General features: G+C 51.1%; 1 protein-coding gene across 1 annotated transcript; it reads right to left on the reverse strand.

Annotated features, from left to right (window-relative positions):
- Positions 1 to 216: 216 nt before the first annotated feature.
- On the reverse strand, positions 217 to 10,914 carry CERCAM (cerebral endothelial cell adhesion molecule). The gene is made up of 12 exons (XM_006892501.1): positions 10,718 to 10,914; positions 9,229 to 9,339; positions 8,954 to 9,071; positions 7,279 to 7,413; positions 6,910 to 7,114; positions 4,894 to 5,013; positions 4,488 to 4,564; positions 4,295 to 4,401; positions 3,314 to 3,446; positions 1,176 to 1,303; positions 813 to 1,016; positions 217 to 471 (listed from the first exon to the last, which is right to left on the reverse strand). The coding sequence occupies exons 1-12, from the start codon at positions 10,912 to 10,914 to the stop codon at positions 219 to 221; spliced, it is 1,788 nt and encodes a 595-aa protein (XP_006892563.1). The 3' UTR covers positions 217 to 218.
- Positions 10,915 to 11,156: the final 242 nt, after the last annotated feature.

Consider the following 11,156-nt stretch of genomic DNA (forward strand, 5'->3'; position numbering starts at 1 on the left):
AGAAGAGAGAACAATCTGGAGTCAGACAATGTGCCAGGCAAAGACAGAAAAAGCTAAAGGTAGAACAAGGCAGAGACAGCCAGAGACAGAGATAGGCAGAGCCAGAAAGTCAGAGCAAGAGGAGTGAGGCTTAGGCGAAAGCAGTGACCAGGACAGTGACACCACAAAAGAGAAAGAAAACCACGTCCCACATGGTAGGGACCTGGGCCTGTCCGCACCTAGAGCTCATCCCGGGGATGGGGATGGAAGCTGTGCCCGCTGTTACCGGTCAGGTCCAGGCGGGGGTCACGCAGGGTCTTGTGAGAGCCACTCCAGCTGAGGATGCGCCCACTGTCGTCGTCCCAGAGGGAAGATGTCTCTGTGTCACTGAGCCACTCTTCATCCCCGGCATAGTGGGTGGGAGCAGCAAGCAGGGGCCGGGCCGAGAAGGCCCGCAGGTCCCGTGGCCAAAAGTGTGCTTTGTACCGTTCGCTGTGAGAAGGGAGGATGGCTCAAAGGGACTGATGGAGGGCTTCATCCCATACCACATTCCTACCAGAGCCAGGCTCCATAACTCTCTAACACCCCAGATAATCCACCACACAGCCCTGAGAGGTGGGATTTCTATTATCCCCATTTCCAGGTGGGGAAACAGAGGTTCAGAACACAGTGTAGGTTTCATACCTAGGTCATCTGACTCTCGGGTTAGGTTGGGCTATTTCTCAGTGACTTGGTCTCCAAGTGTCAAGCAAGGGGTGTGGATTCGCTGCTTTCTAGTAGAAGGGGATGACCTGACACTCCCCCTGACCTGCCTCCCCCTGACTAAGTCTCACTTGGGGTGCTGGTCAAACATTATTGGCAGGAACTCATCCACAGGCAGCATCCGGTGCAGGGGCTGGGAGGCCAGTAGCTTCCGGGCTCCTGCCAGGCTCAGGGTGTAAGCCAACGTCCAATAGGAGTACCCAGCCACCACCAGGTGGGGCAGCCCATCCACCACTGCCTCCTCCTCGGGGTTCACCTGCTTACGACCAAGGTAGCTGCAGAAAATGCAAGAGGTTTAGGAGGCATCTCAGGGCTGCTCCCCCAGTTCCACTCTCACAGAATTGGGCTGAGGAGGGGAGACAGGGTTACCAAACATGAGGCTGACCCCAAGAAACCCATCCCTCTCCACTGCCCCTCAAGCACAGGCCACCTACATCAGGTCCCAGGCAAGTTTCTCCGCCTCCACCTCTTCCATCAGCTGTTCTAGCCGCCTCTTGAAGTTGCTCTGAAATCGCACGTCATCCTCAAACACCACAACTTGGGCCAAGCCCCTGGCAACCACCTGTAGCACATGGCAGAGCAGGGAGATAGCTATTGAAATCTGGGCTGTTCCCTTCCCACAAGGCTGAAGCTAATAGGCCTTCATTGGTTTCAGTTATATACCAGAGACACCACCCAGCCACACTATTCAGCTGATGTGAAGCCTGCTGTAGCTCCCATTTGCTAGAAACTAAAACCCCAGAGGCTCTCTCTGGCATTCAAAGCCCTACATACCCCATTCCAGGAGTCCAATCAGAATCATGATGGCAAGCACAACCCTTGCTACCATTCACGGAGCACTAACAATATCCCAGGGACCTCAGTGCTACTGCTTTTTTCAAGGGACACTTGAGGCAGGAAACATGATGATCCCCCTCTTGCAGACAAGGAGATGGAGAACCAGAGCGGAAAAGCTGCCCATGCAAGGCCACACAGTGATAAAGTGGCAGAACCATGATTTGAACCTGTTTCTATCGGATGCCTGGACCTAGCTCTTCACCTCAGTTTCCTGAGCTCTAATAAAGGAGCTCTGGTGGCCTACTGGCAAAAAGCTGTGATGCAATCCCTAAGGCACATGGTTCAAATGCACCAGCTGCTCCGTGGAAGAAAGAGGAACAATCTACTCCTGTGCAATTAACTGCCTCTGAAAACTCGCCGGAATGTCAGCTATGAGTTGGATCCAACTTGACGGTACACAACAATAAGGAAGCTAAGCAGGGTGGGAACTAGGGGAGACACTCACCCCCCAACATCCCAAAGGAAAGATCTACTTTGTAACTTTTTAAAATATTGAACCTGAAATCAGCTCAGAAAATGTTTGAAATCGAAGCCTCTTTCAATTTGTTTAAGAACAGTAAACAACATAAAAAACTCCAGAATAAACATGAATACACATACATACACATACGTATTTATTTTATCTAGTTCTGTGCTGTTGAGTCAGAACCGAGCCATAGTTGATCCTCTGGCGGGTTTTTGAAGGCAGTAAATCTCATGGGAGACTACCCATCTTTCTCCTGGAAAAATCTGAACTACACGCCTTTGGATTGGCAGTGTAAGTCCTTATCCACTACGTTACCAGAACTCCCTATATTTTGGCTACAATTTTGAAAAAATAAAGGAGTCTGCATTGTCTCCTAGAAAGAGAGCCTCTGCAAGAGCCCCCACAGTGTCACCAGGCTGAGGCTTCCTGGCCAAGTGTTAAACATGTGCCAACCCCTAGGCCTTCCTTCATCCTACTCCCAGACACTCTGACCTCCTCGCTTAGGGCCTTTGCCCCTAGCTGTGCTCTGCCAAGAAGTTTCTTCTCGCTGCATCCTGACCCCTAACAGGCCAGGAGTCCATGTCAGGCCATGCCCTTGGTTCTTTCTGGAGTTCTGTGCCTGACTCTGGGCCATGCACCCCAGGAAGGTGAGGACAGCATTTCCCCAGAGAGGAACACAGTAGGTGCTCCATAGAAACAGTAAATAACAGTGTCCCTCAACTTGAAGAATGGAACCAGTGGTACTGAACTATACATGGAGAAATTGCTGAGTTGGTGTATGTTCTGGCTTGCATATTCTCAGCAGCAAAAATAAAACAAATTTTTTTAAAGAGGAAAGATAAGATAGTAGAGAAACAGAGAAAGAAAGGATGGGCATCTGAAGGTGAATCTATTAGCCAAGGAGCACCTGGGACTACTTGAAGGTGGATGAAACAAGGTACTGTGGAGGGACCATGATCCAGCCAAAATGCTGAGTTAGATGTTTAGCCTCCAGAACTGTAACTCAACACATTTCTGTTCTTAGGAGTTTTCTAGTTTGTGGAGATTTATTACAGCAGCTCCAGGAAATTAATAAGATAAATACAGGCGCCCCTCAGGGGAGCACAGTCTGGTGCTGGGCACACAGGAGGTGTAAAGCCCCTTGCTGGGGGCTCATAAGCTTCATAACACACTTCTTCATTCACCTACTTCTGGGCACAGAGCAGTGACTAGAACACCCAGGACCTTTCTCTCTCTGAAGAGCATGGCCGAGGGGGCAGGGATCCTCACCTCCTCCCATATGGAGTAGTGGCTCAGGAAGCAGCCCACCTCACCCTTGGTCAGTGTGCGGCCAGAGTAAGGGTCCTGGTAGCCAGGAAGCAAGTCCACACCAAGTCTCCTGATGACAGTGCTGTTTAGAGTCCTGAGGAAGATCATGGAACAGGGTGCTTGAGCAGGAAGTGCCCCAGAGAGCCTCCCCAGAGAGGCCTGATGTGGTCAAAGTCACATCAGAGCGTGGTTCGAGAGGTTCCACCTTGGAACTCCTTGATATGGCCTACTGCTGTCAGTGGCTGGATCTGAGGGACCACAGCCACCTTGAAGACCAGTAACAGGGACAATGGGTGATCCTTTCAGGGCATCTGGGTGAGTGGGAAACAGCACAGTATGTGGCTTAGGGGAATACTCCAGGAAGGATGTGGAGTACAGAGTCAATACTTTTTGGGCAAGAAGCCAAGCAAAGATAGACATCTGGAGATCAAAAAGGCTCATAGCCTGGAACAAACAGCAGTGAGTACATGGAACTATGTGTGACCCTGGTGCTGAAGACGTCTTGTCTCTAGGTTTCCTTGGGGAGAAACTGGTCTGCCTCGTCCCCACCCATTAGGGGTCTAAACTCTGACAGGAATTTCTATGTGTGGAGTCCTGGATAAATCATTATTCAACCTTTATAAAACCTAAGAAGTCACAAATATTTGCCATTTTACACAGGAGAAAATAGGGCTTAGAGATGTATGGAGTAGGTTAACCTGCTAGAGGTCAAACAGCTGGAGGTGGCAAAGCTGAAGCTCAGCCCTCTCTCCTCTTGCCAGAGGGCCATCCTGTCCTGTACCTATCCTCCCTCGAGCTTCCCAGGACAAACATCAGGAATGCCTGACTGGGTATCTCCCAGAACAGCAAGCTCCCTAATCTGTCCGCTTTCCCTCCTTCCAGTGAGCTCAGGGACAAACCACATCACACCCAGATGCCCAGTCCCTCCACAGCGAGCCTCACCGGCCATCCACAGCATCTACCACCCGCCCAGAGATCTCCATCTCCCACAGCGAGTTCAGCATGCGCTCACGGCGGTCAGGCCGGCGGGCCAGGCTGATGATGAAGACCTGGGGTGAGGATGAGAGGACAGAGTGGATACAGTTCTGGGAGTCTACACATCTCCTGACCCTAATCTGCAGGTTGGGGGACTTACCTCATCAAATCCCATCTTGCTAGGTCTCTTTGGGGGCTGGGACACGTGAGCTGAGGCCTGCATGGGGGGCCCATCCACTGCAGAAGGAAGCACACAGCTCCCATTACAAGTCCTTCCTGGCTTTTCCCTGGCAAGTCCTAGTGCTTCCCCATCCATCACCTCATTCTTGACCTTCCGGCAGCATGCCCAGCTGGAAGGGCTCTCTGAAATTACAGAATCCAACCACTGGCACTATAGGACATGGAAACTGAGGCCCAGAGTTGAGTTAAGTACTTGTCCAAAGTCACAGGACAAGTTAAGGGCAATATTGGAACCCTAAATTATTGCTCCCTTACATCAGTGCCTATGGGGGGTACTGGCAGAGAGTGATGGTGGAAGGTAGGTGGCAGGAGCTCCCAGCTCTCACCAAGTGCTTCCAAGATGAGATGGATAAAGTTGACCCTCTCGTCCTCCAGCCCGTGGTAGGGCTTCACAGGCACATTCATGTATCCATAACGGTGCTGGTTACAAATGTGGACCGAGACCCCTGAGGAGAGAGGCCAAATATCAGCTGGAACAGGGGTGGGTTGGGGGAAGGAAGGGCATTTGAACTCAACTGAGAGGTGCTAGGCCCACCCAACTCTACCAGCGACCCAATGTGTGAGTCCTGTGACTGGAAGGATAAAGGATTTGAATCAATGATAATTTAAAGAGTCTTTCTATGGAGAGGGTTTCTTCACTAAACAAACATGTCAAGGGCATTTGTGATGGGCCAGGTAAGTAAGACAGATGGAGTACCTGCCTGCAGGGGGCTACCGTGAAGAAGGAACAAAGCCCCACCAACCACAGCTACATGATGCTCCTACGTCCTGTTGTGTGTCACCTAAATCTTCCCATCCCTGCCCATTGCCACTGTCCCTGCCCTGACCCAATGCACCATCACCTCTTCCTAGGTCCTGACATTCCACGTTCTCTCATGGCTTCTCCATGCTATTTTCCAGCTGGCAACCACAAGAGCCTTTTCCTCATGATTGCCAATGTTTTTACACCCATGTATTTGCTCTTTGTCTTCTCTAGATTGTGAATTCCAGGGGCTGGTACACTGTGTCCTGAAAAGCTAACCCCAAGCCAAGCATTAGGCAAAGTGCCTGTCTCATAGCAGGAACTTAATACCTGGATGTTGGAAGCATGGATGATGGAGAAATACTTAACACAAAATGCCTTCAAGTCACGGACCAAGAAATAGAAGTAGTTACTCAATACAGTATAAAGATATGAGTGTATTTTTGCTTTTTCTAATTTTCTCAATTTTTTCCTATTGTCAATGACATTTTTTACACATGAAAAAACTTCTTTTTTTCTTCTTGCTTGTCTGTACAATGTAGAACTCGCCAGCAGAGAAACTCTTGTGCACAAAGCAACCACATACAACATCATCCTCTCCCTGACCACGCTGTACGCACTCAGGTGCAACTTCTCGATTAAACAGTAATTCATCCTTGAACACCAGCAATTTTCTCCTCTTCTCACAAGATAGTCCTCACATCCTTGACCAGCTCTCAATCCATACCCCAAATTACATTCTCGTCACCCTTCTCAAACAGAACACCAATGTTAGTCTCTCTCTAACCCCCTCTTACTCCCTCCCTCTCTTCTCTCTCTCACCCCTCATGACTTCAATTCTTCAAGACTGGATTTATCATGCCTACATTTAAACACTTTCACGTAAAGATAACTAACATCTGACTGATCTTTTCAACACGTACACCTAATCACGTGACCCTTCCACAGCTCAAATGACTAGATGCTCTGCCGCTCGGGCCGGCTCCTGCTTCCCTTTCCTGCCTTGGCCCACACCATGCTCCCTCACTGTGATCCAGCCACATTTCACATGGCCTTTGCATTTGCTAGTCTCTGCTCACAATGCTCCTTTCTGCTCACTCTGCTTTGTCAAAGCCTACTAACAGATCTCAGCCACAAGAGTCACTTCTTCCAGGAATACTTCCTGCCCAGTCTATTCAAATCTAACTTCCCAAAGCTCGAAGGACCGAGAAGCTGTTCTTCCTGTCACAGTTGTGGACTGGACACTGATTTGGGGTGGTGCTTTGAGTGGAGTTGGCCTCACATTGGACTGGGGGTTTCAGGAGGATGAGGCCTACCTGATTTCACTCACCACTATCTCCCCAGAGCCTGGCACATGGTAGATGCTCCACAAATATGTGCCTGATGAAGGAACAAATTAAAGTGCCAAGATGGGAACAGCCAAAGAAGGGGCATCTGACCTACTGAAGTCAACGGCCTCAAGAAAAGCTACAACCTTCAAGGATAAAAAGGAGTTAATGGAATGAAGGAAAGAGTGGGACAGGATGTGCTAAGCGGAGGGAATAGGATTTGGAAAGACCTAGAGGCCTTCAAGGGCTGCTCAGGGAGGGCTGATCCTCACCAGCTGCCTGGCAAGAGTAGGCGAAGACGATGATGTCATCAAAGGGCCAAGTATAGTTGGGGTGAGGGGGGTAAAAGGCAAGTTGGTCTGCCCCCTCAGCCCTCAGGGATACCAGGAAAGTGGAATGGACCATGGGGACGTGGAAGCAGCCACGGCGCTGGCGGTTCTTGGTGGGGAAGTATTCGGCTGTGCGTCGGTAGTAGCCCTGGAGACAAGGGAATGAGGTGCTATGGGTCTTGAAGCGCCCCTTCCTCTATTCCCAGCCACTCCTCCTACCGCCATGGCCCACAGATTTTAATACCTTCAGACTCTCAACTTCATCCTCCTCCCAGGCTCTCAGCTTTTTGAGGCCCTCATCCCCGGCCTCACCTGAGGAGTGATCCCACACCAGAAGTTGGAGTAGTAGGTCTGGGAATCCAGCATTGGTGCTACCACAGGCATTCTCTGCTCCACCAGCAGCTTCAGTGTCTGGTTGTTGGTCAGGATGTTGTCTGTGTCTGCAAACTGAGAGGGGGAGTGAGGTGGGATGTCATCAGCCCCACCCCGCCCGGGCTTCAGATCCCAAAGGAGTCCATTGAAATGTGCCCTTCCCAGGGTGGCAGAAGCCCAGAATAATCCCCAGAATTGAATGAGAACTCCCTTAGAGAACCAACAAATTTGATAATTGTGTTTTTGGCCCAGGGATCTAGTCTAGGATGTTGAGTCAAGGACTGGGTTCTAAGACCCTGATCTGAGTGAGCTATGGTTTAGGGAGTGGATGGAAAAACCTACTCTAAGCTCCAGTGCATGAATCAGGCTCAGTTTATACTCGGGAATTTAGATTCAGTATCTCTCCAGAGACAAAGATGCATCTGATACAGGCAATCACTTGTTATGTATCAGAGAGTTGGACAATGACTAAGGAGGACAGAAGGAGAATTGATGCCTTTGAGCTGTGGTGCTGGAGAAGAGTATTGAGGGTACCATGGACTGCTAGGAAAACAAACAGATTCATCCTGGAAAGGGTTAAACCGGGTGGCTCCTTGGAGGCAAGGATTCTGAGGCTCCATCTAACATACTTTGAACATGCTGTAAGGAGGGACCGGTCCTTGGAGAAGGACATCATACTTGGGAGGGTGGAGGGACGGCACAGGAAGGGAAGGCCCTCTGTGGGGTGGACTGATTCAGTGACTGGGGTAATCGGGATGGGTGTGTCAGAGACAGTGCGATTGGCACAGGACAAAGCAGCGTATAGGGCTGTTGTACATAGGGTTGCTATGAATCGCAAGTGACTCGACAGCACATAGCAACAACAACAACATATAAACTAGAAGGGAGTTTTAATGGCCTAGTGGTAATAAGCTGCACTCCCAACCCAAAGGCATGTGGTTTGAATTCACCAGCTGCTCTCTGGGAGGAAGATGGACAGTCTCTTCCTGTGAGATTTATTGTTTCTGAAAACCCTCTGGAAGGTTAGTTATGAGTCGGCTCTGACTCCACAGTATATAACAACAACACATACCCTAGGAGGGGTCTCTGGTGGCTTAGGGGTAAGAAGCTGTGCTACAAACCCAAAGGAAGGTAGTTCGAATCCACCAAGCTGCCCCTTGAGAGAAAGATGGGCAATTACCTCCCATTCAGTGGCACATAACAACAATAAGCCAACCAGAAGCTCTGGTGACATAGGACATAGAAAGTTACTCTGTTAACCTAAAGGCCATTCCTCTCTGGCCATTGGAATCCATTAGTTGCCCACCAGAGAAAAAATGAGCAATCTCCTCCCATTCAATTTACATCCTCAGAAACCCACTGGAGGGTCAGTTAATAATCAGTTCCATCTCCCGGCAATGAATGAGTGAGTGATATATCCTAGGGTCTCTTTCAGAAATCCAGGTTAAGTGCCTAGTTGGAACTCAGCCTAGGGATCCAGGCTCAATAACTGATCTGTGCTCAAGTCACCAAGTGAAGAATCCAGCCTACGGGAATGGTTCAATCACTGCAAGACTTCTGTCAGGGACAGATGCCGTCACCAGTAAGGAGCCAGCCCTTGGTCAAGCTTCTTTACCAGAATGTAGTCAGCTCCCCAGTCCCTGGCAAAGGTCAGAGCTTCCTGCTTCAACTCCATCAGAAACTGGTACCGTTCTTTGGTCCAGTGTTTGGGACTTTCTTCATCCGGATAGGGCCTAAGGGAATAAGATGTTTGTAAAATGTAGGTATCTCTCCTTCTCTGCAGAGTAATGGACAGAACCCTGGGCTAAGGGTGTGACCCCAGGCTATCCCTTTTCCTTTCTGGACTGCAGCTTCATCCCATGCCCTGAATCTTTCCCTTTATGTCAGCACCTGGGCTCCCCCTCGGGTCTCCACACCACAGCTGCATAGTCATTGCGCACAGCAGCCAGCCACTCCTGTAGCATCTCCGAAGTGTTGTCTACATTGTGGTCCGTGGCACACCTGGGAACAGAATGGGGAGAGGGCACAGACTCAGAAGGATCAGATCTAGCCCCTGAGGCATCCTTGATCCTTGGAGCCCCAACACCTCTTAGACAGGACTATGGTATTGAGGATAGGTGTGCTGTAGTCATGGGAGGCACTGGAGGCAGAACAGTTACATGCCAGTCACAGTCTATGTTCCACCACATGACCTCAGGTAAGTCCTACCCCTCTCTGGACTTCAGGATCTCGCTCTGTTTCTGTGAGCTTTCCCGATCATGTCATGGCCTGAGACAAGGTACTTCAACTTTGAGGAGCATAGTCAATACATTCCCTGGTCATGTCCCCTCCTTGCTGTGTGACCGCAGGTCAGTCCTTTCCTCTCTCTCCTCTCTCTGCATCAGGACTAGGCAGAATAGTGCAGCTTCCTTCTGTTCACAAGTTATAATAAATCCCAAACCATGCTGAGGTCCTGGAGGGGGCTGATGAGCCAAGCCAGCTGCCACAGAGCACAGTTATCTCTTCTTCAGGGGAATGGGACAGAGGTGCAGGGCTTAACCAACAGACCCAGCTTGAGTGACACTGCTCTTTTAAGCCAATTCCCTAGGAGTGAAGACTAACTACGTGTCAAGTCTTGGAGGGGTGGGAACTAACTAACTCCCAAACTGTGGTAATTGTGGGCAGCCTCCCCAAGCCATGGCTCCAACTCCAGCCTGATTTGAGTGTCCTGGGTAAGGCTGTAGTTTGTCATTTTTCTGTTTATACCCAACCTCAGCTCTGGACTCCTCCCTGTTCTGGTTTCCAGAGAGTGAGGTTGTGGTGTCTGATCCCAGGCTCTCAGCAGCTGCTTTGGGGGCCAGAGACTCCGGGAACGGGTTTAGGCTCCAGCTGTGTAGTCCTTAGCTGACAGGATCTAGTCCAGCTGGAGGACAGCCAGTCTGACTCCCCTGTAGAACAGCATGCAGCCCAGGGCCGACAGCACTAGACCTTCTCCCCTGGAAGCCCCAGTCCTGCTCATCCTGACACTTTAGGCCCCATGGGACTCCAGCAGTTCCAGTCTGCTCCAAGTGAAGAGAACCAGAGATCTCACAGGGGGCTGAATGTGGGCTCTAGGGGTTGGGTAAGAGGGACTGGGCCCGACCTACAACCAAAGGAGGCCCCAAAAGGTGGAGGTGGAGACTGGAAGAAAAGGTGGGTGTTTCTGGGTCGCTCTATGGCCTCAGAGCTCTATCTTTCCTAGTCATGAGGATAAGAGTCTGCTGAGCTGGAGCTGAGCAGGCCTGTCTGCCTGGGTGAGGCCTGTCTGCACATCTGGGCAGGGGGAGAATGAGGCTATCTGGGAAGGTCGAGGGGAACAAGCAGATGATGTCCCGTGGGTGCCAATGCCTGGGTCTCTCACCAAAGGGCCAGTCTAGCCCGGGGGTAGTCCAGCTGCTCCAGGGCGCCTAGGTAGTAAGGCAGGGAGTGCTCGGCATTGCGGGCCAGGATGGCAAGGACCACGGTGGGCAGTGGCGGTTCCACGGGGTCCCCAGCAGTCAGCCGCACCCCTAGCAGGAGCAGCAGCTGGAGCAGCAGCGGAGCAGGAATAGCACGCATGGCGGGGCTGGGACTGCAGGCGCCCCCGGGCTCTCCGGGCCCAGGCCATGGGGGTAGGCGGGGCGGCAGGCGGGGCGGGGCCGGGTGAGGGAGGGTGCTGGGGGCCTAACACGCTGCTGACAAGCATAGGGTGGTCTCCTGTACCCCCACTACTGAGTGGATTAGGGAGTTTGCTCTCCTCAGCCAGGGTCTGGGGACTCTCACTAGGTACCCTGCAGGGGCAGACCCCTCTATTGGACCCC

This window comes from Elephantulus edwardii, unplaced genomic scaffold (assembly GCF_000299155.1).
Source record: "Elephantulus edwardii isolate Elephantulus edwardi_28Jun2011 unplaced genomic scaffold, EleEdw1.0 scaffold00116, whole genome shotgun sequence".
Lineage (NCBI taxonomy): Eukaryota > Metazoa > Chordata > Mammalia > Macroscelidea > Macroscelididae > Elephantulus > Elephantulus edwardii.

Excerpts from the sequence above, each read along its gene's own strand:
- CERCAM (XM_006892501.1), bottom strand. The coding sequence starts at position 10,914 with ATGCGTGCTATTCCTGCTCCGCTGCTGCTCCAGCTGCTGCTCCTGCTA. Across the intron at positions 9,340-10,717 it reads CGGGCTAGACTGGCCCTTTG|GTGTGCCACGGACCACAATG; the intron begins GTGAGAGACCCA and ends TTCTGTTCCCAG. Across the intron at positions 1,017-1,175 it reads AAACTTGCCTGGGACCTGAT|CTACCTTGGTCGTAAGCAGG; the intron begins GTAGGTGGCCTG and ends CATTTTCTGCAG.